This window comes from Prionailurus viverrinus, chromosome D3, assembly GCF_022837055.1.
Source record: "Prionailurus viverrinus isolate Anna chromosome D3, UM_Priviv_1.0, whole genome shotgun sequence".
Taxonomy (NCBI): Eukaryota; Metazoa; Chordata; class Mammalia; order Carnivora; family Felidae; genus Prionailurus; species Prionailurus viverrinus.
The window spans coordinates 9,644,984-9,672,313 of NC_062572.1; the positions used below are offsets into that span (position 1 = coordinate 9,644,984).

Here is a 27,330-nt window from a genome sequence, read left to right on the forward strand (position 1 = left end):
GAAGTGTTTGCTGGAGATCAGTGGAGATGCCAAGTTGGCACACCTGAGCTCTAAGATGGTGGACTGGATTGGGGGCAACGAAGGCGAGCTGTGCCCCGTGTCTTCTCCTGCAGTCTTGGCCTCAACATGTACATAAGATGGCTCTTCCAGTTGTCACAACTCCAGCAGCCTCGGAGGGCAGCCTTCCTGAAGCACATCCAGGGCAAGCACCAGGGAGCCAGGCACTGGACACATTCTGGAGGCGGCCCCTACAGAGCGGTGATTTTTGATATGTATGGAGTTCTCATTCCTTCTCCAGGGAGAGTGGCTGCAGGTGAGCTCTTTATTCTGTTTTACTTTTGGAGACTAGGCTGGGGTGGAGGGGAATGAAGTGAGGTAAGGGGAGACAGGAAGATTTGGGCAGGGGGAGATACTCTGGCTCTTAAATCAAATTCCAAGCACCACTTTGTGGCTGGGTATTTTGAGTAAATTATTCAACTTCTCTGAGTCTTTATTTTCATTTTGTTATCAAATTAAGGCTAATAGGGGTGCCTGGGTGGTTCAGTAGATTGAGTGTCTTGACTCTTGTTTTCGGCTCAGGTCATGATCTGATGGTTCGTGACATTGAGCCTGGCATTGGGCTCTGTCTCTCAAAATAAATAAATAAAATTTAAATTAAGGCTAATTATGGTACTTACCTCTTTGGGATTTGGGGAGAGTTGAATGAAATGATTACAGAAGACACTTGCGTAGCACAGTGAGTGCTTATCTCAACTTAAATTCCCAATTCATGATGAGCTGCCATTGTTATTGTTGTTATTGGTATTGGTAGAATTTAACTACCTTTCTCTGAGAACTGTGCTGCTTGCCTGAGAAACCTGCTTTATGTCCTTCAAGATCAAACCTCTAGTCTCTGATCCTTTATCAGCCCCTCCTGGTTTACTTTTTTCCTTACTCAGTTCAACTGACTTGCATTGGATTAATTTTTTTTTTTCCATTTATTTATTTTTGAGAGACAGAGCGTAAGCTGGGGAGGGGCAGAGAGAGAGAAGGAGACACACAATCAGAAGCAGGCTTTAGGCTCCGAGCTGTCAGCAGCACAGAGCCCGACACGGGGCTGGAACCCACGAACCATGAGATCATGACCTAAGCCGAAGTCGGACGCTTAACCGACTGAGCCACCCAGGCGCCCCGCATTGGATTAATTTTGGCCTCAAGTGTTAGGAAACCTAACAGAACAGTGACCAAAACAAGATCAAAGTTTCTTTCTTTGGCACATGAAAGCTCAGGTGTGTGGTAGGGGGCTAGTATGTTGCTCGGTGATATCAGGCACTCAGGTTGTGTCTATTGTATTGCTCTGCTGCAAATACTCTTCATTTTCAGTTTCACCTCCTGATCTCTCTTGGCTGCACTACCTCCTGCCATCACATTCTCATTCCAGCCAGCAGGAATAAAAAAGGGCCAAAGAGCTGACCTCTATGGTAGCTGGTTGGGCGATTCTCCATGCTAAACCAACCCAAGTACAGGTTTTATATGTCCCTGGGTAAAAAAAAATTACTATTGACGTTAAACATGAAACAGTTATTTAACCAGCAAAAATGAGTTTGAATAGCGGAGAATTGCAATTTGGGACAAGCTAGCTTTGGTCAAAACCATAGGCTAGTCCAACAAACAAAGGAGAGGAACATTTTATGGAGGAGGAGGAGGAAGTTGGGAGGGCTTGTTTTGAACAAAAGTCCATGGGAGAAAGGCAGGAGTTCATGGTGATGATGGTTTCTCATTAGCCGAGCTGGTGGGGTAGTCAGTTCAGCATACGTCTTTTTTCCTGTTGGGGCCAGTAATTCACCATCCTTTCCTGTTGGAGATTCTGTTGGTGTCTGTCATTGACGGAGTTGGAAGGGCGTGCGAGCTCCCCCTTCTGGCATCCTGACTTCATTTTAGTGAGGTTTTCCTTTTCACGTTACCCAGCTAAGCAAACTGACTTGGTGAGCAATTTTTTAGCTCCTGCTGCAGCTGGTCCCTCAGCCTCCCTATTCCTCTGCTCATATTCCTCTGGCATTTGCCACAGGGCTGCTCCAACCTCCCAGCAGTCTCCTACTCCCCCCCCCCCCCAAGCCTTCATACTTGGAAGACAGCTGAATCTCTTCTTTTACAGAAAACAAAGATCACTGGACAGGAGTCTTCTCAGCTTTCTCCAGAATATCTTGAGAACCTATTCGCTTCACTCCCTCTGCTTCGGCCCAGGTTCAGGACCCTACCGTCTCCTACCTGCACCATCACATGAACCTCCTAACTCTTCTCTCTGCCTCTGGCCCTCTGGGTTTTGTACCACCTTCCATGCAGCCCCCAGAGTTACGTTTCTGAGATGCAGATCCCATCCCTTTCCTCCCTTGCTTCAAATCCTCGAGTGCCTGTGCTTTGTCCCTTAGGTTAAGCCCAGAAGCTTTCGCTTGGTATCCAAGGCCTCTTGCAAATTAGCCCTCGTGTCCATGTACCATAGCATTTCCCACATTTCAGCCTCTGTGGACTGCTTGATGTTCTTTAAATTTGCCGAACACCTTTACACTCCTGTGTCTTTGCAAGTTCTCTCCCCTCTGCTGGCAGCCACCCTTCCCTGCCTCCTCTGCCTGTTCAAATCCTACTTGTACTTTTGATGGTGACCTAAACAGTATATTACTTGGCACAGTGCCTGGAGTATTTTGCACACTCAAGAAATCTTGTGGTGGTTATTAATATTGATTTTAAGACTTCTTGGGGCACCTGGGTGACTCAGTTGGTTAAGTGTCCAACTTTGGTTTGGGTCATGATCTCATAGTTTGTGGGTTCAAGCCCTGCATTGGGCTCTGCACTAACAGTGCAGAGTCTGCTTGGGATTTTCTCTGTCTCCCTCTCTCTGCCCGTACCCTGTGCATGCTCATGTGCGCGCTCTCTCTCTCCCCCTCTCTTAAAAATAAATAAACTTAAAAAACAAACAAACAAACAACTACAAAAAAACGACTTCTTTTCTGTGAAAGCCTCTCTGACCTCCTCCCTGGGTAGAGTGTCCCTGTCTAGCATGTTCCCAGGTCAGTTCATCCTTTATCAAGGTGTGTTTTAGGTAGCAAGCTTTTTCTATAAAGGGTTAAGTAGGCTTTGCAAGCCACACAATCTGTCACAATTGCTTAATTCTCCTGCTGGAGCAAGAAAACAGTGATAGACAGTAGTACATGAATACAAAAGCAGATAGGAGACAGATTTGGTTCCCAGGCCGTATTTTGCATATCCTTGGTCTAGTTTATACACCTGTGTGGTATTCCATTCTATGGATGTATCAAAGTTGATGTAACAAGCGATTTACTAACATGTGTTTAAATTCCTGGCTCTTTTCATCATGAGCAATTCTGCACAAACAGCCTTGTTCATAATCTTTGCTGACTTTTATAAATATATATGTGGGAGAAATTCCTAGAAGTGGAATTACTACATCAAACGTATATTTAAAATTTTGCTCTCCATAGAGGTTGTTCTTCTTTCCACTCCCATCAACAGTCTACAAGAGTGCCAGTTTCCTTACATGCTTGCCAATTCTGAGACCATAAAAAATGTTACACATTTTAGTTCTCAAATTAAATAAGTAGGATTATTTGGATTGAGCTTTCAGTCTTGCTATTCTCAAAGAACATGTATCAAATTAGTAACATTGATTATTTCTAAGGGAGATTGCTTGTCATTTAACTTTCTTTTTTATACTTTCTATATTGTCAAATATTTTCAATGCACAGGCCCTACTTCATCAAAACAAAATAAATGTGTAAAGTATATTATGTCTTAGAAATACTTATGATTGCTACATATATATTTGCCCCATAGCAGCTATATTTTAGAAAGAAAACACACAACCTGGTACAAGAAAAAGCAGCCTCTGTCCAAAGACTCCCCGTACACACAAATGCTGATCCATCCATCCACTGCCTGAACTTCTTATGGATAGAAATCATCTTTAGGGGCGCCTGGGTGGCTCAGTTGGTTGAGCATCCAACTCTTGATTTTGGCTCAGGTCATGATCTTACTGTTCATGAGTTCGAGCCCTGTGTCGGGCTCTGTGCTGACAGTGTGGAGCCTGCCTGGGATTCTCTCTCTGTCTCTGCCCCTTGCTCGCACTCTCCTTCCACCCCTCAAGAATAAAAAGAAAAAGAAAATTTCTTCTTTATTCCGCAAAGACCGCATCCCCCAAGTGAATGTTTCAGCGTAGCAGTTCTGGTGCCACAGAGGATGACTCCAGTTTACAAAATGGAGGGCCTGTTTTGGTGTGCTGTCCGAACGTGGCTTATTGCGCTTGTGTTTTCTTACTACGTGCCAGGAGTGTATGAGTGACCTGAGGTACATGAGGCAGCTGATGAGAGCAGGGAAGAAAATGCATAATGCGGTGTCCAGAGTCATGTCAAGTAGAGGGTAAGGACCTGATGCTTAACAGCAGTGTCCCCTCCATATCACTGTTGCCTTGGGGTCTAAGGCTGAGATTTTGCGTTTCCTCAGTTTCTCCTAATTCCCGTGAGAATCCCCCCCTGGGACCACAGCAGCGTCACAGGGACTGGTGGTAATTCCCCTGAGCTTTCCAAACCCCAGCCATCTCTGAATGTATTTCACTTATTGCAAATTTTAATTCCTATAGAATGGGAGCTACAAAATGGTATCCCTCCTGGAACTATACTGCAGGCCTTTATCTCAGGTGGTGAAAAGGGGCCCTGGATGAAATTTATGAGGGGAGAGATAACAACAGAGGATTTCTTACAGCAATTTGGGAGACTTTGCTCTGAAATCGTGAGTGATAAACATACTTGAATTTACATATTCTTTCTGCCTAGAGTTTGGGTGCAATACTCAGCTATTAAGTTGGTTAAACTGCAAATAAGTGAAAACCTAATAATCCATTTGAATTAAAAAAACTTTTTAAATTTATTCATTTGGGAGAGAGAGAAAGAGAACAAGCAAGGGAGGGGCACAAAAGGAGGGGGCCTGAGGATCCAAAGCAGGCTGTGTGCTGACAGCAGAGAGCTCGATGTGGAGCTTGAATTTACAAGCCATGAGATCATGACCTGAGTTGGGACGCTTAACCGACTGAGCCACCCAGGTGCCCCGCCATTTTTAAGTTCTTAATGCATTTCTTCCATCCCCAGGTACTGAACTTTAACTACATATATCTAAAAGTATGTGCCTCCCCCACTCATGCTCTGTGTCTCTTTTTCAAAAACAAACATTAAAAAAAAATCTTTAAATGAATGTACATAATGCTGCTCAACTGCACACTTAAAGTGGTGGAAATAGTACATTGTATGTGATGTATGTTTTTTTAAAGATTTTATTATTTTTTTGTGTTTGAGAGAGAGAGAGAGAGAGAGAGACAGAGCATGAGCAGGGGAGGGGCAGAGAGAGAGGGAGACACAGAATCCGAAGCAGGTTCCAGGCTCTGAGCTGTCAGCACACAGCCTGACACAGGGTGTGAACTCCTGCACCCCGAGATCATGACCTAAGCCAATGTTGGATGCTTAATTGACTGAGTCACCCAACTGTCCCTATGTTACGTATATTTTACCACAATTTCAAATAGGTATATAAAACTCTGTGCTAAGTGAAAGAAAGAAGTCAGTCAAAAAGACCACAGATTGTATGATCCCATTGATATGAAATGTCTAGGACAGGGAAATCAATAGAAATAGAAATTTAGATTAGTGATTTTCTAGGACTGAGAGTATTGGGAATGGCGGGTAGAATGGAACATGACTGCTGATATTTATGGAGTTTCTTTTCAAGGTGATGAAAATGTTCTAAAATTGATTGTGGTGATGGTTACACAACTGTGAATATATTAAAAATTTTGAATTGTACAGTTTATGGGTGAATTGTGTGGTATGTGAATTGTATCTCAAGAAAGCTGTTCCGTAGTGTGTATGTGTGTGTTTGTATAAAAGAGCAGACCTGCCTTTGCAAATGTTTGAAATATGGTAACAGTTTCCAAAACCCACGTAGATTGAATTTAAAAATGAAAAATGGGTCAGAAGCTGAAGTCCACAATACGAAATCATTACATGTCTTCTGGATCATTAAGAATTAAATTATAGGGGTGTCTGGGTGGCTCAGTCGGTTAAGTGTTTCACTCTATTTCAGCTCAGGTCATGATCTCACAGTTCATGAGTTCGAGCCCTGCATTGAGCTCTGTGCTGACAGTGCAGAGCCTACTTGGGATTCTCTCTCTGCGTGTGTGTGTTCTCTGTCTCAAAATAAATAAATTTTTAAAAAAGAATGAAATGATACCTGCTTAATATACTTCTAGCTTAAGTTGTCCTTGGATATTCTGATGCTCTTTAAAATTGCCAATCCATGGGGTGCCTGGGTGGCTCAGTCAGTTAAGCATCTAACTCTGGATCTCAGCTCAGGTTATGATCTCACAGTTTGTGGGTTTGAGCCCCACACTGGTCTCTGTGCTGACAGTTCAGAGCCTGGGAGCCTACTTCAAATTCTGTGTGTGTGTCTCTCTCTGCCCCCCACCCCCACCCCACTTGTGCACGCACCCTCTCTCTCTCTCTCTCTCAAAAACAAATACGTAAACATTTAAAAATAAATAAGTAAAATTGCCAATCCATGACTGAAATAAAGAATTCATTTAACTGGACTATTGATATAAATAGCTCCATTCCCTCACCACTGTCACCTGAAGTTACTTTTTACAACCTTGTATGTGAAGTTCTGCACCGGGGCTGAGGGACAATTCCTTTAGGTAGCAAATCAAACGAGGTAGCAGTAGGAAGACAGGAAGCCGTGTTTTTCTCTGTTGGTCATAAGCTGTTCCTCCTACTCTTAATTATTGCTGCCTCTCCTTTCCCCTCCCCCATTTTTAGTCAAAGACCTCCGTACCTGTGAGCTCCTTTTTCTCCCTGCTGACCAGTGAGCAAGTGGCGAAGCAGTTCCCAGTGATGACTGAGGCCATAACTCAAATTCGGGCAAAAGGCCTTCGGACTGCAGTCTTGAGCAATAATTTTTATCTTCCCAACGGGAAAAGCTTTTTGCCCCTGGACCGGAAACAGTTTGATGTGGTAAGCTTGAAGTAATCCAAAACTATCGAAACAGAGTCTCTGTCCTTGCTTTAGGATGCATCATTAAACACTGCCTCGTAGCAGGTCTTGAGTGAATGGGTTTCCTTAGTCAGTCTAACTTGACTAAATTAGACTTAGACCTAACAGGATGAAAAGAGGACTTCTAAAACATCTCTGAGCTCTCAGCAAGGTCCAGCATTTATGGTCTTTGATAACTGGTTGAAACCTCAGCTTTAGAGACTCTTTCATGTTCTGGGTTTGAACCTTATTCGTCACATAACTCACAAACTTCCGTCAGCCCTCACATCTAAAGGGACCTTTGACCTTATCTCTTCAAAGACCAACCATGTTGGGGTGTCTAGGTGGCTCAGTCAGCAGAGTGTACAACTCTTGATCCCAGGATCGTGAGTTTGAGTCCCAGATTGGGTGTAGAGATAACTTAAGTAAATGTTTTTTAAAAAGAAAAAAAAAAGACCAGTGATGTTGCCCTTTATTTCTGTGGCATTAATCCTGCGACCAGTGCTATCCAATAAAACTTACTGCAGTAATGGAAATGTCCAATATGGTTGTTTCTAGTCACATATGGCTATTAAGCCCTTGAAATGTGGCTGGTGTCACTAACAACTGAATTTTATTTCATTTTTATTAGTTTAAATGTAAATAATCACATGTGGCTGGTGGTTACTATATTGGATAGCCCAGTGCTAGACCATCAAACTGCCCTGAGAACATACTGAGTGAAAGATGGTCTTCTGTGCCAGGAGGTTACTCCTATAAACGATTCCCCATTTCCCCAAGAGAGAAATAGATTATCATCCTGGGACAGATACGAATTATTCGTAGCTGACTTGCTTAAACTTCAGTTAGAAAGTAGACTCTTACTGAGCAGTTACTGCGCGCTGGCCACTGACTACACGTGAAGGGATACTGTGGCAAATGTGACAGACACGATCCTTGCCCCACAGAGTACGCACCTGCTACATTTCAGGTGCTCACTCACCACGTGCGGCTAGTGGCTACTATACTGGACAGCATATACAGCGTTTCCATCATTCTGAAAAGTTCTATTGGATAGTGCTATTTTAGAACATAAAATCTAGTAAAATTGACAGGTGGAAATTCAGAGGGCAAATGTTGGAAATGAACCTCTCAGCCTAGTGCTGTCTTCACCTCCCACGTCCTCCTTCCTTCTTACAGAAAGCCTGTCAGAGATAGAGTCCTGTCCCCTCTGTACACCTTGTCTAGCTCCCCACCTGCTTTGATTGTTGTTTTCCCCGTGGGACACAAACAGCGCTCTTCCAAGTCCCCTCCCCTCCGAGTGCTCCGGGACTTCAGCCAGATTCAATCCTGTCTCTGCAGCTTGCTAGCCAGTTGATCACGGGCGGTGGCTTTGCTTCCTTGAACCTCAGTTTCTTCCTCTGTAATTCGGGAATAGCAATTTCTTTGTTGTAGGGTCGCTGCGTGCATCCCACAGAATTATGCATGCAAAGCTCTCTGCATGGTCCTGGCACATGGTCAGTATTCAGTACGTTTTGGTTATTTTCAGAGTGCGGTGCAGCTATAGGAATGATATCTTCATCTAGACAAATTAAATTGTCCAGGCTCACGTTCAGCCCTTCAAATGAAGCTACAATTTAAAAGACCTATGAGTTTCTTTAAAAAAAAAAAAAAATGGACTTGTTTATTCAGACTTCACAGGCATTTTGGCATGTGCTTTCCAGGAGTTTTCTGATGGGTTTTCGTATTTTAGGTCTGCAGAAGACCTGGAGTTTTAAAAACATTTCATCAAGGGCAAGGGTTTAGATTTTTGTTCTCTAAAGCACACGCGCGCACACATACATAGATGTTTTGATAGAATAAAGATAGTGTAAGCAATCTGTGATCTCTGTCAACATTAGAGGCTGAACTCTTAAACCAGTATTATAGGAATCTGTCTCGGCTTCAAAATGTTTTTCCATCTAATTTTTTTCAATTAAAAATATTTTTACATTTTTTTATTGTAAAAACCCACATAACATAAAAGTTACCATCATAACCATGTTTAAAGTGTTCAGTTCAGTAGCGTTAAGTATATTCACATTGTTAAGAACTACATCTCCAGGACTTTTTCAACTTGCAAAATAGAACAGAAAGAGAAGGCCAGGGATCTTATCAAACTTAAATCTGGAGAATTTTTTCACTTCCCCAATACAGTGACCCTCAACATAGTCCCTCAGGAGAGATGCCTGCTTGTGAGAACTTGGCTCACTGGGCTCACCACCCCCTCTGTCTCAGCCAGCACAGCTGTGTTGTTCTCCCGCAGTGTGGACACTGGTCTGTGTCTGAAACACCCAGCTTCTCTGGTACCCACTACTGATGTTTTCTTTACACGGAGCTTGTCTTTTTTAGTTCATTCGGCTCCTTAAGAGACAGGGAAGATTAAATAGAGTGGTCCAATCTATTTAGGATATTTATTTTCCTGAAAGGGCAGTTCTCACCCAACCCTGAATAATGCAAATGTAGAGTAGAGGGAGGGGTTTGTCCTTGGTTTTGGAGAGCCTGAGTCCTTCCTGGAGTGAGCATGGATTGAGTTCTATTCTCAGGGCAGACCAGAGGGTGTCAGTTATAAGCTTCTGTGGCTGTTTTAGGCCCACTTTATAGGAGATTAAGCCCTGGGGACAGTGTAAGAGGACCTGCAGGTTGATGGATCAGAGGTTGCCTGGCACTGGGTCCAGTTTTGCAGGGTTTCATCTGGACCCTCTGAAGCATACCCACCCCCCACCCTCCGCCCCCCACTGCATTTCCAGACCAGATACACAGTGGAAGTGAGGTTGTCAGGACACAGGAAGCTCTTTGCGTGAAAGGAACAGTACTTTGCCATGAACAGTCTCTTTGGGGTCTGTTCTCCCATGGGATTTATATAAGTTGAGGATGGCTGTTTTGCTTTTTAATTTCTGAAATACAGACATTAAGGTCATGTGCCTTTTGTAGTTAGTAAACAGTGCCGCCTTCTTTTTTAAAAAAAAAATTTTTTTTAATGTTTATTTTTGAGAGAGGGAGAGAGAGAGCACGAGCTGGGGATGGGCAGAGAGGGAGACAGAGGATCCAAAGTAGGATCTGCACCGACAGCAGAGAGCCCGATGTGGGGCTCAAACCCACGAACCAACCATGAGATCATGACTTGAGCCGAAGTCGGGCACTCAACTGACTGAGCCACCCAGGTGCCCCTCCCTTCTTTCTGAAAAAATGGTGAAGTAGAAATCTACAGCTCTTCTGTGTAGCCACAATATTTAACATTAGCAAAATGCTAACATCATTTTGGAACCACTCACCTTTCATTTAATGTTCTCAACAACCGCTAAGATAGGTAAGATAGCTATTAGCATCCCCACTTTGCCGATGATGACACTGAGGCCCATTGTGGCTTCGCTGTGTGTGCAAGGTCGCTGTTTCTGAACCAGAACTTTGGTTTTCTGAGCTTGCCCCCAGCTAGTAACCCAGTATTACCATATCTCCAACTTTAAAAAGCAACATCATTTTATATCATAACACTCTGAAGTTACTTATTATAACAAATCTCAACGGTCTTCCTATTATTCTTTTATTTTTTTTTATTTTTATTTAAAAAAAAAATTTTTTTTTTCAACGTTTATTTATTTTTGGGACAGAGAGAGACAGAGCATGAACGGGGGAGGGGCAGAGAGAGAGGGAGACACAGAATCGGAAACAGGCTCCAGGCTCTGAGCCATCAGCCCAGAGCCCGACGCGGGGCTCGAACTCACGGACCGCGAGATCGTGACCTGGCTGAAGTCGGACGCTTAACCGACTGCGCCACCCAGGCGCCCCCCTATTATTCTTTTAAAAAATATGCCAGTATGCATGTGGGAGGACCACCTTTTACGGACACTCATCTCTCATCCCCGTCCCTCGCTCAGGTCGTGGAGTCCTGCCTAGAAGGTGTCTGTAAGCCAGACCCCAGGATATACAAGCTGTGCTTGGAGCGGCTTGGCCTGCCGCCTTCTGAGTCCATCTTTCTTGATGATCTTGGACCGAATCTAAAAGCGGCTGCCAGCCTTGGCATTCACACCATAAAGGTAATGATCACTATTTTTTGAACCCCTGCTGTGCTCTAGGCACTAGCATAAGCATTTCTAAGCTTGTCCTGTTAACAATCATAGTTGTGTTTAGTGGTTTTCCACCATGTTGCTATGGTCTTCTTTTTTATTAATTTTAGGATATTTACATGACAAGCCACTCTATTTTTGAAAGGAAGTAAGACAAACACTAAGAAGGCAGTTTGAGAAAAGAATTGTGCAAGGAGGTGAATGGCAGGCTTAAGACATTTGGGATGGCAGCTAGGCTGTCCCTGTGACACCGTTCTGGGTAGGGAGCCGGCAGCTACCAGCCACACGGACCGCCCAGGTCATGGCTGTGAAGCACAAGAAGCCACCTGAGAGGACGTCTCTGTCCAGCTTCCTGTGTTTGGGTTTCCATTATGAAGCTGATGGGCCATAGGGACAGGGTTGATGCTGCAGCACAGTATCATGCCCTCCTGGCATGAAGGAGCATCGTGGACTCTTAACTGGCACTCTTCCCAGCCAATAAGAAAGTTTAGTGTGGTTAAGAATTAAATGGGAAGAGCAAAGTCTTTATACAGCTTCCTCATTAGCTGAATATCTTGGCCTCCAAAGTCCTTGCTCAGAAACGTGACTTCTTGGATATTTTCCTCTAAAAAACTGCCCTTTTAGAGAACAGACAGGAGGCCAGGTCAGGGTTGACTGGTGGTACATGTTCAGTCTTCTCTTTGAAACCAGGTTGATGACCCAGAAACTGCAGTAAAGGAATTAGAAACCCGTTTGGGTTTTACGTTGAGAATGGTTGTTCCAAACACTTGCCCCATGAGAAAGACAATGGACATTCCACGAGGTTCCTTGGAGAAGTACCTCAAAGACTTACTGGGGACCCAAAGCACAGGTATTTAAATTTCTGCTTTTTGCCAACTCTTTCAAGGCTAGGCCTTCAGTCTGGTTCTCACTTTCAAACCCTAGTGGAATATGCTGGAGACAGAGGCTGTGTGGTGAGGAAAACAGCCATGGAGCTCAGTGGATCTGAGTGCAGCTTTCAGTTTTTCTTGGGGAAAAGCATGAACCCCAAAAGTACACTCACCCTCTCTTCCACCCGAGAGCGTGGTGTGGCAGGGATCGCCTGGGATCTGGAGACTGTGTACGTGCCCAGGGGTGTTTGAGTGTGTCTAAATGTTTTGAGATGACAGCCTGTTTTGTGGAGGTGACTTAAGAAGCTGCATAAATTTACAGTGTGACAAGTTGTCTCCATCTCTTCAAAGGCCCCTCTTTGATTCTTCATATTCCTCTCTCAGAAAAATAGGTGCCTCGGGGGCCTTGGAAGACATTTCCACCTGGTGATAAAGTTTTGCCTCACCCATTTAATCCTTGAAGACTTTTTGCATGGAGCTCCACTTATGTTTTCCAGAGATTGGATTGTTCTTAGGGCCTCTGCAAAGCTGAGGGGCCCCTTCTGAGCAGGCCAGCTCCAGCTAACTCAGGCAAATGCCAGTTTCTTGCTCTTCTGACCATGTGAAACGAATCTGTGTCCAGAGTTCAGTCTTGTTATGAAGCTGAAGGTTAATTAGGATGTTCCTGAGCGGGAGCCACGGATTTGAGCCCCTTGGGGTGGGAGAGAGCATCTGAGGGAAGCACTTCAGCTCAAGCTACAGGCCTCCGCGGAAGTTCCTCCCAGCCGTCACGCCAGTCTCAGGCGTGGTTTGGCCGAGTGTGGACTGAGGGATGCACAAGGGCGCTTTTCATCCTCAGGCTTAAAGCATTCCATTTTAGCATGGTGGGTTGCCATGACCGTGCTTGTGGTTGATAAACAGAACTGAAAAGCTTTTCTTCGTGGAGCGGGAGTTGGCAAGAAGGACAAAACTGGACACCTGCACAAAGTGAAGATGACTGTGGTATAAATGGAGTGGCCTTTGCCACACTGTAGTGGACCTGGGTTGGCACAGTAGGCCTGGGGCTCCATCACTTCTGGTGCCCAAGTCGGAGGTGCATCCCTAATCAGAATGTCCTGCATCCCAAATGCGGTACTTATTAGAGAGCAGGAATGCCCAGCTCTATCCTTCCGAACTACTGTCGTTATCTTTGTTTTCAAACTTGCAGGCCCATTGGAACTCCTTCAGTTTGACCATGGGCAGTCAAATCCAACCTACTACATCAGGCTAGCTAACCACCGGCTGGTTCTGCGGAAGATGCCCCCGGGGACACTCCTTCCATCCTCCCAGGCAGTGGAGAGGGAGTTCAGGTAACTTCTCAGAGCTGGGGTGTGCTCCCCTCCATCCTCCGCAGCTCAGCCCTGAGCTGACAAGTCAGGTCTCCATCAGACTGCCTTGAGACATTTAGTGTATGTATGCATGTACGAATTTCCAAAATTATCTCAAATAAGAACATGTAACCTAATTTTATTCAGAAGTTTGTTTTCTCTTTTCTGTACCTGAACCTGTAGGAAACTAGACCTTTTTGGAACCTCTGGTGGAAAAAGCATTATTGGAATACTCATTAGTCTCACCTTTTAGTCTTAAAGACTAAGACCTTTATTTTTTTTTAATTTTTTTTTTTTTAATTTTTTTTTAACGTTTATTTATTTTTGAGACAGAGAGACACAGAGCATGAATGGGGGAGGGTCAGAGAGAGGGAGACACAGAATCCGAAACAGGCTCCAGGCTCCGAGGTGTCAGCACAGAGCCTGATGCGGGGCTCGAACTCACGGACTGCGAGATCATGACCTGAGCCGAAGTCGGCCGCTCAACCGACTGAGCCACCCAGGCGCCTCAAGACTAAGACCTTTAGTCTTATAAACAGTGTATCAGTGGGGCTGAGGCCAAAACAAGCATGGCATTGAGTTGGTAGTTGTTGAAATTGGCTACATGGGGGTTTGTTTTATGAATCTCTACTCATAGATGTCTGAAATTTTCCATAATAAAATATGTAAAATAATAATGGGTTGCATTACAGCCCATCCCAAATAACATAGTTTCTTTTGAAAATAGGAAAATTTAAACATAGCAGGTTGAAAAAAAAACCTAGCTCCAAATTCTTTGAAACTGAGATGAAAATTCTGGATGGTCTCCAGAGTGGGGCTTACTTTCCTGGAAGCCTTTCTCTTCCTCTGCTTCCTTCTTCCTTCCAGCCCATTATGTTCTGTAGAAGGAATGTTGCAGAGTAGTAAGGAAAATGTGACTTTGGCTCTTGGTCCCTTCTTGTTCTCACTGTTTACTCTTTCTTCTTTGGACTTTTTAGTTCCTAGAATGTGACTTCTCCAAGTATTGCAGGCAATGGTGACTGAGAATTATGAAGCTTTAGGGGTCTTCAGAGGAGAAAACCTGTAGCTATTTCTGAACATTTATATATGTACCCACATAGTAGCAGGTTTGTATTTAGAGGAAAGAAACCCTAAAAGTGTGAAACCCCCACTCTATTCTCATGCATCCTGCTTGTGAACTCTGACCATTCCCAGGGGTACTGAGGAGTTCTGGAGGGCTGTGGTGACATTCCAAAAATCCAGGAATGCAGAGAATTTCCATTTTAGTAAAGGAATAAAATGGGCATTTGAAGATGAAATGTAATATAGTATCTGCTTATAAAATGCTAAATGTGGGGGGGGGGGCGCGCCTGGGTGGCTCAGTTGGTTAAGTGTCCCACTTCGGCTCAGGTCATGATCTTGTGGTTCACGAGTTCGAGCCCCGCGTCGGGCTCTGTGCCGACAGGTTGGAGCGTGGAGCCTGCTTCAGATTCTGTGTCTCCCTCTCTTTCTGACCCTCCCCCTGTTCATGCTCTCTCTCTGTCTCAAAAATAAATAAATGTTAAAAAAAAAATGCTAAATGTAGGGGCACCTGGGTGACTTAGTCAGTTAAGCATCTGACTTTGGCTCAGGTCATGATCTCATAGTTTGTGAGTTCTAACCCTGTGTTGGGCTCTGTGCTGACAGCTCAGGGCCTGGAGCCTGCTTCAGATTCTGTGTGTGTGTGTGTGTGTGTGTGTGTGTGTGTGTGTGTGTCTTTCTTTCTCTGCCCCTCCCCTGCTCACACTCTTTCTCTCAAAAATAAATAAACATTAAAATGCCAAAGGTAAATCTGAACAACTTTGGGAATTTTGGAAAACAGCATGATACAATTTATTAAAAACTTCATTGTAGTCACACTTTGAGATCTAACAATTCCAGTTAGAGGAATGTCTCTTTAAAAAATAATTCTAAATAGGGAAAACAGCTTTATGCAGTAATATGGTCACCACAATGTTGTTTTAATAAAAAATTGCAAACACCCAAAAGGTACAATAATCAGGAGATGATTAAACCTTGGTCTATCTACTTGTTGCCATAACAACAATAATAGTAATAGCTGACATTTACTGAGCGTTTAGTATGTGCCAGGCACTGCAATAAATGTTTTGGATGTATTGTTAACCCAAAGCATTCTCACAACAACTCATGATATGTTACTATTATGGTCCCCATTTTATAGGTGAGAGAAGCGAGGATTAAAGAGGTTAAGCGGTATCTCCAGGGACACACAACTAGCTGTGAGTGACGGAGTTGGGCATCATACCTGGGAGGCAGTAGGATTTCACAGCCCAGCTTTAATGATTGTGCTATTAGTGTAGCCAATAATATGCCTGACACAAAAATGCCATGATAAAATTTTAACGTGATAAAAACAGATAGAAACCACATATAGTTCTATCCTGTTTTTTTGTTTTGTTTTTTAAAGATTTTATTTTTAAGTAATCTTTACACCCAACCTGGGGCTCAAACCCACAACCCCAAGATCAAGAGTCACACACTGTACCAGCTGAGCCAGCCAGGCACCGCCTATTTTTTTTTTTTTTTTTAAAGACTTGTGCACTGAAACAAAAATATTAGAAAAGAACACAACATTATTTACCATGGTCATGTTGGACTAGCATGTTTCTGTTCCTCAACTGTAAGCAACAGAAACCCACCTAGACTGACTTAAGTCTTCATTTTTAAAAAAGGAAGAGGAGGGGCGCCTGGGTGGCGCAGTCGGTTAAGTGTCCGGCTTCAGCCAGGTCACGATCTCGCGGTCCGTGAGTTCGAGCCCCGCGTCAGGCTCTGGGCTGATGGCTCAGAGCCTGGAGCCTGTTTCCGATTCTGTGTCTCCTTCTCTCTCTGCCCCTCCCCCGTTCATGCTCTGTCTCTCTCTGTCCCCAAAATAAATAAACGTTGAAAAAAAAAAATTAAAAAAAAAAAAAAAAAAAAAAAAAAGGAAGAGGAGTAAAATTTATTGACGTCACAATTTAAATCTTTCAGGCATAACCAGATCCAAGGGCCCATATAACGTCACCAGGACTCACTCATTTTCTCTCTCTCTTCATCTCTCCACTCTTCTTTCCTCCGTAACCTCAGTGAATGTTCCAGCATACCTCCTGAGATTTGACTCATTGGCCCAATGTTTTGTCTGGGGTCAGGAGGATGCAGTATTCAGATTGGCCAAATCTGGGTCTTGTGCCCATCCTTGGAACCAGGGTTTGCATCAGTCCCACCCAGACCATGTGGACTGACGGTGGGGGAGAGCTGTTTCCTAAAGGAAAGCCCAGGTATGTTACCAGAACTTGAAGCAAGGAAAGGACACCAGGCAGGCAAAAAGCAGGAGCCAGTTACTGGTGATAAGACTGAGTAATTATTGGGGCGCCTGGGTGGCTCAGTTGGTTGAGCGACCGACTTCAGCTCAGGTCATGATCTCGCAGTTTGTGAGTTCGAGCCCCGCATCAGGCTCTGTGCTGACAGCTCAGAGCCTGGAGCCTACTTCAAATTCTATGTCTCCCCCTCTCTCTACCCCTCCCCTGCTCACGCTCTGTGTCTCTCTGTCTCTCAATAATAAATAAACATTAAAAAAAATTTTTTTAATGAAAAAAAAAGACTGAGTAATTATTTTTCTATTTAAAACATGAAAAAATTTCTTCCTTAAGTGATTCATAAAATTTACCAGTAAACCCATCAGGGACTAGAGTTTTTAGGAAAAGGTTTTTTGATTATGGATTCAATTTATAAATATTGGGTTATTCGGATATTTTATTTCATCCTGTTTTAGTTTTGGTAAGTCATAATTTGCAAGGAATTTGTCCATTTGTCTAATCTATCAAATTTATTGTTCATGATATTCTTTTATTATCCTTTTAATGTAGTGATTTTCCCTCTTTTTCATGATATTGAGTGATAATTTGTTCTTTCTCTCATTAGTCTATTTAGGGATTTATCAACTGTTTTCAAAGAAGAGTGTTTCACTTTATTAAATCATTCTGTTTTCTGTCTCATTTATTTCTGTTCTATCTTTATTGCTTTCCATCTACTTACTCTGGGCTTATTTTTTCCTTTATAGTGTAACTGATTTAAAGTCTTTTCACAAGTATTTAAAGTTATACGTTACTTTCTAAGCACTTCTGTATCTCACAAATTTTGACATGTATTTTTTATTGTTATTACAGTTTAAAATATTTTCTAATTTCCCTCGTAATATCTTGTTTGCCCCATGGCTTATATGAAAGTGTGTTCTTTAATTTGCAAATATTTGAGCTTCTTAAAAAAATGTTTTATTTATTTAAGTAATCTACACCTCACATGGGGCTCAAACTCACAACCCTGAGATCAAGAGCTGCAGGATCTTCCGATCAAGCCGGCCAGGCACCCCTCAAATATTTGAGCTTTTTCTACATGTCATAAATTAATGATTTTTAGTTTAATACCATTGAGATCTTAGAAATACTGTTTAAGATTTCCGTTACTTAATCGTATGAACCAGCATATGATTTATCTTGGTGAACGTACTGTGTGTCCTTCAAAAGAATGTGTATCCTGCCCTTGTTGAGTATTGGGGGAATGGCCATCAGGTCAAGTCGTTGGTAGTATCACTTGGAACTTTGTCTTACTGCTTTTTGTTCTAGTTCCATCAGTTACTGATAAAGGGGTACTATAGTCTCAACTATGATTGTGGATTTGTCCGTTTCTCTCTGTAATTCTGATCGTTTTTCTTTCATTTTGAAGTCCTGTTATGAGGCATGTACACATTTATGATTGCAATATCTTCCTGATGGATTAATTCTTGTATCATCTGGAAATGTCCCTCTGCTTCTGGTAGTACTCTGTCTTAAAGTGTCCTTTCTCTGATATTAATGTGGCTATTTCTTTAAAAAAATTTTTTTTAACATTTATTCGTTTTTGAGAGACAAAGAGAGAGAGAATGTGAGTGGAGGAGGGTCAGAGAGACACAGAATCAGAAGTAGGCTCCAGGCTCTGAGCTGTTAGCACAGAGCCCGACGCAGGGCTCAAACTCACAGACCATGAGATCATGACCTGAGCTGAAGTTGGCCGCCTAACCGACTGGGCCACCCAGGTGCTCCTTTCCTTATGTTTTTTTTTTTGTTGTTTTTGTTGTTTTTTTTTTTTTTAATTTATTTTTGGGACAGAGAGAGACAGAGCATGAATGGGGGAGGGGCAGAGAGAGAGGGAGACACAGAATCGGAAACAGGCTCCAGGCTCTGAGCCGTCAGCCCAGAGCCTGACGCGGGGCTCGAACTCACAGACCGCGAGATCGTGACCTGGCCAAAGTCGGACGCTTAACCGACTGCACCACCCAGGCGCCCCTCCCTATGTTTTTATATATAAAGAATGTCTCCTGTAGACAGCATGTAGCTAAGTCTTGCTTTTCTGTGCAATACAACAATCTCTGTCTCAACTGAAATGTTTAGTCTAATCAATATAATGTAACTATTGATATATTTGACTTAAGTCCATAATTTTGCTATTTGGTTTTTGTTTGTTCCATCTGTTGTTTGTTCTTCTTGCATACTTTGGGGTCAATTGGATATTTTTTAGAATTCTGTTTTAATTCCTGTGTACACTAATTTTAATTCAGAAAAATAATTTCAAGAAAATCTCATCAATTCAGCCAGCATTTTCATTCATTTTTCTTTATTCTGGCAGGATAATGAAAGCCCTTGGAAATGCTGGGGTGCCTGTCCCCAGAGTTCTTGACCTCTGTGAAGACTCAGGGTAATGATGAGATTTATTTATTTATTTTTAAATGTTTACTTATTTATTTGGCGGGGAGGGGCAGAGAATGAGGGAGAGAGAGAATTCCAAGCAGGCTCTGCACTCACCGGGGCTCAATCTCACAAACCGTGAGATCATGACCTAAGCCAAAATCAAGAGCCAGATGCTTTAACCCACTGAGCCATCCAGGTGCTTCCAGATTGATTGATTGATTGACTGATTTGTTTTAATGTTTATTTATTTTTGAGAGAGAGAGGGAGAGAGAGCAAGTGGGGCAGAGGCAGAGAGAGAGAGAGGAAGACAAAGAATCCGAAGCAGGGTCCAGGCTGTGGGCTGTCAGCATAGAGCCTGATGCAGGGCTCGAACTCACAAACTGTGAGATCATGATCTGAGCTGAAGTCAGACGCTTAACCGACTGAGCCACGCAGACGCCACTGGATTTATTTATTTATTTATTTATTTATTTTTAAAACCTTTCTTAACGTTTATTTTATTTTTGAGACAGAGAGAGACAGAGCATGAACGGGGGAGGGGCAGAGAGAGAGGGAGACACAGAATCAGAAGCAGGCTCCAGGCTCTGAGCCATCAGCCCAGAGCCCGACGCGGGGCTCGAACTCACGGACCGTGAGATCATGACCTGAGCTGAAGTCAGACGCTTAACCGACTGAGCCACCCAGGCGCCCCTGGATTTATTTATTTTTTTTTTTTTTCAACGTTTATTTATTTTTGGGACAGAGAGAGACAGAGCATGAATGGGGGAGGGGCAGAGAGAGAGGCAGACACAGAATCGGAAACAGGCTCCAGGCTCTGAGCCATCAGCCCAGAGCCCGATGCGGGGCTCGAACTCACGGACCGCGAGATCGTGACCTGGCTGAAGTCGGACGCTTAACCGACTGCGCCACCCAGGCGCCCCTGGATTTATTTTTTATTACATATTCAAACTACAGAAGAGAAAAGCCCATCTAGTCGCTCAGATCCCAGTTTGTTAGAATGAAGACAAATAAAATGTGGATGGGAGAGAAGAAAGACTTTAGAGCATTCCCACCCCCCTACCCCCCCGCCCCGCCCCGAGAGCTCACAGATCTGTAAGTTATCCTGAAAGATGAAGAAATATTTGCTTTTGTGAGAATTGGATCCACCTAGCTTCATGTTTGTTTTTGTTAATCTTTTATTGTGGTCCTTCTAAGTTGTTTTTAAACTGCTTTGCAATAACCTTTTTGAATTTTTTTTTGTCCCACCTATTTAATTATGAACATGTTGAAACATAGAAAAGTTGAAAGAAAAAGTAGCATAAAGAGTTCTCATCTAGATTAAAATGTTGCTAACATTTTGCCATATTTGCCTTCTGTATGAATATATGTATGTTTACATATGTGTATAGGTGTATGATATAAATAATTTTATATAATAGTAATTACACACTCTAATAATTTTATAATTTTATACATTTTATAAATATATTTCCTTTTTCTATATATATTTTTAGCTGAATCTTTTGAAGTAAGTTGCATACCCCTCCTAAAAATAAAGACATTTTCTTTCATAATCAAAGCAGCATTATTACACTTAAGACAATTAATAATTTAATAATAAATTTAAGTTCTAGCCCATGGTCAAATCAGGATAAACAGTTTTAATGGTAGAATTTTCAAAACAAGTTTTTAGAACAGTCAACTGATTTCTAGTAATGTCTAGCCTCCTCTTAATATGCTTTCCTACATTATCACTCTTAAACTCCATTCCATAGCTTCCCCAAGTGGACCTAATGGAAGAGAGGTATGCGGGCAAGGAAGTATAGACAGGGCTGTGTGTGTGGACTGGTTTGGGGATGGGGTGCTTCTAACCTGTGCTCGTGTACGAAGGAGAAAGGAAACATCCAGTACCTTCCTCAGTTCTTGGAATGAACACACAGGACCGTTAGAGCAATACCATGACTAACAGCCTGCCATGTTATGAGCTGGGCCACTGAAACATCCTGTCTGTGTCCCTCCCAGGGTCATCGGTACTCCCTTCTATCTGATGGAGTACTGCCCAGGCCTCAACTACAGAGACCCCTCTCTGCCAGGCTTGGAGCCCACCCAGAGGCGGGCCATTTACACTGCCATGAACAGAGTCTTGTGCAAAATTCACAGCGTGGACCTCAACGCTACGGGCCTAGAAGACTACGCGAAACACGGTGAGCACAAGGCCATTTGTCTTTCATGCTGATAGTTTCCTCATGGTGCCCCTGGTTTTAGGATTTGCGTGATGTCAAGTTGTTCACGCACCTAGTGTTTGCTAAATGTGATGTGGGCTTCATAGCCTCCTGCTGGGAAATCCAGTTACATTTTAATGGAGGTGTCACTTACCTAGAATACGACATTCTATCCTTGGGTACATCCCTTCATGGACTACAGAATCTCTCTTCCCTGCAACTTTATCTTGCTAGACCATTTTAATCTTTCTTTTTTCTGATACCAGCCAGGAGTATTTAAGATACTTCTTTCTGTTTTTTACTCTTTCCCCTAAATATTCTTTTCAAAGGGATAGACTTTTAAAATGCCATTATGCCAAGGTATTTTGTTTGCAGAGTTTGTTTCTGCTTGTTTTTTTTTTTTTTTTTTTAATGTTTATTTTTGAGAGAGAGAAAGAGAGCAAGCACGAGGGAGGGGCAGAGAGAGAGGGGGACAGAGGATCCGGAGCGGGTTCCTCACTGACAGCAGAGAGTGGGGCTTGAACTCAAGAACTGTGAGATCATGACCTGAGCTGAGGTCTGACGCTTAACCCACTGAGCCACCGAAGTGCCCTCTGCTTGTTTTTTAATGTCTGAGCGTACCAGTTGCTCCTCATCCTCATTGTTATTGTCTGTTTTTGCTTTGCTTTCCCTTTTTTTTTTTTTGTTTTGTTTTTGAAGTCAGGTGTATTGAAGTGTAGCATTTTATGAATTTGACAGGCACACACAATTTTAAAACCACTGTCACAAATGTCTCCGTTCTTTTGCATGCACAAACTTTAGCACAAGCCAAAGAATTTCACTCTTTCTGACTTGGAAAGTACAAGAGTATTATTTGACTCTTGACCAGTATGTATCCTTGGCTGTAGTCAAAAAGAATCTCTCAGCGAAGCTGTATTTTCTTCTTTCTCTGCTTTTAGCCTAAATGTGCCTCTTTTCTGTAGGACCACATCAAAGGCTATAGTATGTGTCCAGTGTATATCAACTTCCTACCGTTTCTGCCAAAGTACCTAAAGTTCCACCTCTCCACGGGCACCTGATCTGAGTCCCTACTCAGATCACTCTGAGACACTTAGCTACAACAGAGCAGGCCTGCTGACCTCCTAGCCCATACTGAGGGAGTTCTCCATCCCTTCCAAGTACAGCGGGCTCCGTACCATCCCCTGTGGGTTCCCCTCCACCTTGGTAGTCTCATTTGGAAATAAAAATGTGTTGTTTATCTGAAATTCAAATTTAAGTGGGTATTTTTTTTTAATGTTTATTTATTTATTTTGAGAGAGCACACACCTGCATGAGTGGGGGAGCGGCAGAGGGAGTGAGAGAGAGAGAGATTGAGAATCTCAAGCAGGCTCCATGCTGTCGGTGCAGAGTCCCCGAAAGTGGGGCTCAATCCCATGAGAGCCATGAGATCATGACCTGAGCTGAAATCAAGAGTTGGCCGCTTAACCAACTGAGCCACCCAGGCACCCTGGGTATCCTGTATTTTATCTGGCAGCCCTACTCACCAGTAAAAGGGCAAGTGGGCAAAGACAACCCATGTTGCCCATATTGATCCGTCGTTTCAAGATGGAAAGAGCATTGGAGAAGTTGGATGCTAATTTATCAGCGACCTCGGGCAAGTCACGTTACCTCCTCATAGTTTTCTCAATAGTAAAGGTTTGGTGTGGAAAAAAAAAAAAAAAAAAAAGGCCTGTGCTGCCTCCCTCACAGGGCTGATCTGAAAAGCAAATGAGGTGGCAGCTGTCCCGGTGCTTTGAATGAAGATAAAGCCTTAGGCAAATGAAGTAGTGGGCAGTGTAACATCCTGTCCTAGAGCGAGAACAGCTTATGGAAGAGCCTCTCCCATGTGCTGTCTGAATGGATCCTGTGCCTTTTATTTTATTTTATTTTATTTTATTTTATTTTATTTTATTTTATTTTATTTTTAAACGCTTATTTTTGAGAGAGTGCAGGCAGGGGAGGGGCAGAGAGAGGGGACAGAGGATCCATCTGCTCAATCAACTGAGCCACCCAGGTGCCCCCTGTGCCTTTAAAGTAGACTATTTTGACGTTTTTTCCACTGACCTCTTAGCATCAAGAGACAAAGCAGAAATCTGATGTGATTTCATGTGATCTAAGGGCCAGCATCCCAGGCCACTGGCTATGTTTTGAGTCTGAAAGCATAAAGCAGTTTCGTCATGCTTCAGGTTCACTGATCCAGCTACAGACGCACTAGATTCTTCTTTTCAAAAAAACCCTGCAATTTCTCTGGTTATGTCAGGAATCCAGCTGCTTGGCAGGGCATTGGCTATAAATAGATAGTACCGTTTGTGTAAAGAGCGGTATATTTGAATTAATTTACATATTCAAATACATTTAAATATTTGCTGGCACAAGTGAATATCTCCAAAAGAATACCTAAGAAGCTGGTCACGTGGGTTGCCTTGGGGGAGGAAAAGAGCTGAATGGCTGGGCGGAGGGGTGGGAAAAAGATTACTGTTTGCCCTTTTGTCCAAGCCATGTGAATGTGTTATCTATTCAAAAGAACACATTTAAATTTGTAAAAATACAAAAGAAAGACTGAGAGAGCACACAAACAGGATTTCTAACCAAGAGGGACTTTTGACAAAGATCCTTCAGGTGCAGTCCAATTACCACAAAGAACCTTTTCACCACCCAGGACCTGCAGGGAGCACATAATCCTCCTTCCTTATCCCAGGGGGGCAGTCTGCTTCAGGAAGGATGTTTCAGCGCTTTGGCAGGCCTGAGAGAGACCAGCGGCCAGCAGAGCCAGAGACACAGGGGCAGCTGCGTCTGCTTCCCGTGAAAATGGAACGTGTGCAGCACTGGACTGGTGTGTGTGAGGGGCGGGAGGTCCCAAATCCACATCGGAGGTTTTCCTGAAGGGCTCCTTTCACAAAGGCTCAGCTCCTGTGAGTTTTGTATTTGACTCCTTAGCATGATAATTTTCAAACTTACAGAAACATGAAATAGTACAATGAATAACTACACATGCCCGCTACTGATTTTAACAATGCTGAACTTTTGCCATATTCACTTTTCTCTTTCCTTCTCCCGCTTCTTCTGTTTATCTCTCTCCCTATATATAAATATATTTAACAAAGTTGTAGAGACCCTAACACTTAACTCCTAAATACTTTATGCATTTCCTTAAAAATAAGGGCATTCTCCGATACCATTATCACATCCAAGAAAATTAAAAATTTTCCTAGAATATCTAAAACCCAATCCATATTCAGATAGACTTCATCAGTTATCCCCTTATATCTTTTATAAATGAGTCCCCCTCCCCCATATCAGGATCTGATCAAGGAATCTAGAACAGCCCCCCCACCCCCCACGTGTTTTTTTGACACCAAGTCAGGGAGTGCTTGGGTGGCTCAGTTGGTTAAGCATCCAACTCGTAATTTTGGCTCAGGTCACGATCCCATAGTTGTGAGATCAAGCCTGGAGCTTGCTTAAGATATTATCTCTCTCTCTCTCTCTCTCTCTCTCTCTCTCTCTGTCTCTCAGGGAAAAAAAAAAAGACCAAGTCAGTTGTCTTATATATTTGTCTTGATTATTTCCTTATGGTTTACTTTACTCTATTTCCTATAATTCTGAAAACTAGAAGTTAGTTCTAAAGGCTTGATTTGTTTTGGATTAAATTCCTGTGGATTTTGATCTCCACCTCTCATGACCCAACTAGATTTTCCAAAGGGCTCATGTCTGGATGCCCCAACTGTGAGAGGACTGCACAGAAGGAGCTTGACGTCTCTATCCTTATCTTCAAACCCTTCACCCTCTGGGGACCATTGCTCTTTCAGATGAGGGATGAGGGCTTGGCTTAGATCCAGGGACCTGACACATTTATTAATTTTTAGTTATATTAATAGTGACAATTAATAATGATCAATTGACAATAACCGGGACAATAATGCCACCATTCATGGAGCAGCCTTCTGTGCAGCTAAGTATCTGGCATGTTCTGTATGGATTTCTGTTAGCCTTCACAACAGTCTTGTGGAATTTAGGTGTCAATATATTCCTGTAGAAGAAGCAAATGAGGCTCAGAGAAGTTAAATCAATTGAAGACCTTGACTGTGAGCTGAGTTGACTCCAGAACTCCTTCCAGTGTCCTGGTCCCAGATATAACTTGCAAGTTCCTCAACTTTGGTATCTCTTGGGTTTCTTAGCAAACAACTGAATAATGATAGCAAATACTCATGTAGTAGTATTACATGCCAGGAACATTTCCAGGGGTGTTTACACATTTTATCCTCCCAACAACTCTCTGAGGAACATCTCACTGACGAGGAAAAACTGAGGCACAGAGAGGTTAAGTCACCTGTCTGAGATCAGAAAGATAGAGAATGGCAGAGCTGGGAACCATACCGAGGCAGCCCAGCCCCAGACTCCATGCTCTTAGCCAACCACTGTTGTTTAGCCAACAAGGGATTTTTTAAAGGCTGTTAGGAAGCTTGTAGGATGTCTGAGAGGGCCAGGGATCAGGCTTGCAGGCCATGTGGCTGGAAACAGTACCCAGATCACACTGAAATCCAGCCACGGCGGCAGGAGCATCACATGAGAAACTCCTAGGTCATCAGAAGGTGATACCACATGGCACAAAAACAGACACTCAGATCAATGGAACAGAATAGAGAACCCAGAAATGGACCCACAAACGTATGGCCAACTAATCTCTGACAAGGCAGGAAAGAATATCCAATGGAAAAAAGACAGTCTCTTCAGCAAGTGGTGCTAGGAAAACTGGACAGCAGAAGAATGAACCTGGGCCACTTTCTTACACCATACACAAAAATAAACTCACAATGGATGAAAGACTTCAATGTAAGACAGAAAGCCATCAAAATCCTCGAGGAGAAAGCAGGCAAAAATCTCTTTAACCTCAGCTGCAGCAACTTCTTACTCAACACGTCTCCAGAGGCAACGGAAACAAAAACAAAAATGAACTATTGGGACTTCATCAAAATAAAAAGCTTCTGCACAGCGAAGGAAACAATCAGCAAAACTAAAAGGCAACTAATGGAATGGGAGGAGATATATCAGATAAGGGGTTAGGATCTAAAATTTATAGAGAACTTATCAAACTCAACACCGAAAAAACAAGTAAACCAGTGAAGAAATGGGCAAAAGACATGAATGGACACTTCTCCAAAGAAGACATCCAGATGACCAACCGACACATGAAAAAATGCTCAACATCACTCATCATCAGGGAAATACACATCAAAACCACACTGAGATACCACCTCACACCTGTCAGAATGGCTGACATTAACAACTCAGGCAATGACAGATGTTGGCAAGGATGCGGAGAAAAAGGTTCTGTTTTGCACTGCTGGTGGGAATGCAAACTGGTGCGGCCACTCCAGAAAATAATATGGAGGTTCCTCAAAAAGTTAAAAATAGAACTATCCTATGACCCAGCAATTGCACTACTAGGTATTTATCCAGGGAATACAGGTGGGCTGTTTCAAAGGGACACATGCACCCCAATGTTTATAGCGGCTCTATTGACAATAGCCAAAGTATGGAAAGAGCCCAAATGTCCACTGATAGATAAATGGATAAAGAAGATGTGCTGTGTGTGTGTATATATATATATATATATATATATATATATGATGCAGTATTACTCGGCAATCAAAAAGAATGAAATCTTGCCATTTGCAACTGTGTGGATGGAACTGGAGGGTATTATGCTAAGTGAAATTAGCCAGTGAGAGAAAGACAAATATCATATGACTTCACTCATTGGAGGACTTTAAGAGACAAAACAGATGAACATAAGGGAAGGGAAGCAAACATAATATAAAAACAGGGAAGGAGACAAAACATAAGAGACTCTTAAACATAGAGAACAAACAGAGGGGGAGGAGGGGTTGCTGGAGGGGTTGTGAGAGGGGGGATGGGCTAACTGGGTAAGGGGCTTAAGGGATCTACTCCTGAAATCATTGTTGCACCATATGCTCACTAACTTGGATGTAAATTATTAAAAAAAAA

At 42.9% G+C, this 27,330-nt stretch overlaps 2 protein-coding genes across 2 annotated transcripts in view; one reads left to right on the forward strand and one right to left on the reverse strand.

Annotated features, from left to right (window-relative positions):
- Positions 1–27,330, reverse strand: part of BRAP (BRCA1 associated protein) — a 107,409-nt gene that overhangs the window by 33,792 nt on the left and 46,287 nt on the right. The window lies entirely within an intron of this gene.
- ACAD10 (acyl-CoA dehydrogenase family member 10) overlaps positions 1–27,330 on the forward strand; it is a 42,448-nt gene that overhangs the window by 4,586 nt on the left and 10,532 nt on the right. Inside the window, exons 2-9 of the mRNA XM_047827365.1 lie at positions 114–313; positions 4,631–4,779; positions 6,855–7,049; positions 10,964–11,122; positions 11,843–12,002; positions 13,208–13,349; positions 19,044–19,112; positions 21,107–21,288. Of these exons, the coding sequence (XP_047683321.1) occupies positions 127–313; positions 4,631–4,779; positions 6,855–7,049; positions 10,964–11,122; positions 11,843–12,002; positions 13,208–13,349; positions 19,044–19,112; positions 21,107–21,288 (1,243 nt within the window). The 5' untranslated portion in view covers positions 114–126. The remainder of the gene's footprint in view (positions 1–113; positions 314–4,630; positions 4,780–6,854; positions 7,050–10,963; positions 11,123–11,842; positions 12,003–13,207; positions 13,350–19,043; positions 19,113–21,106; positions 21,289–27,330) is intronic.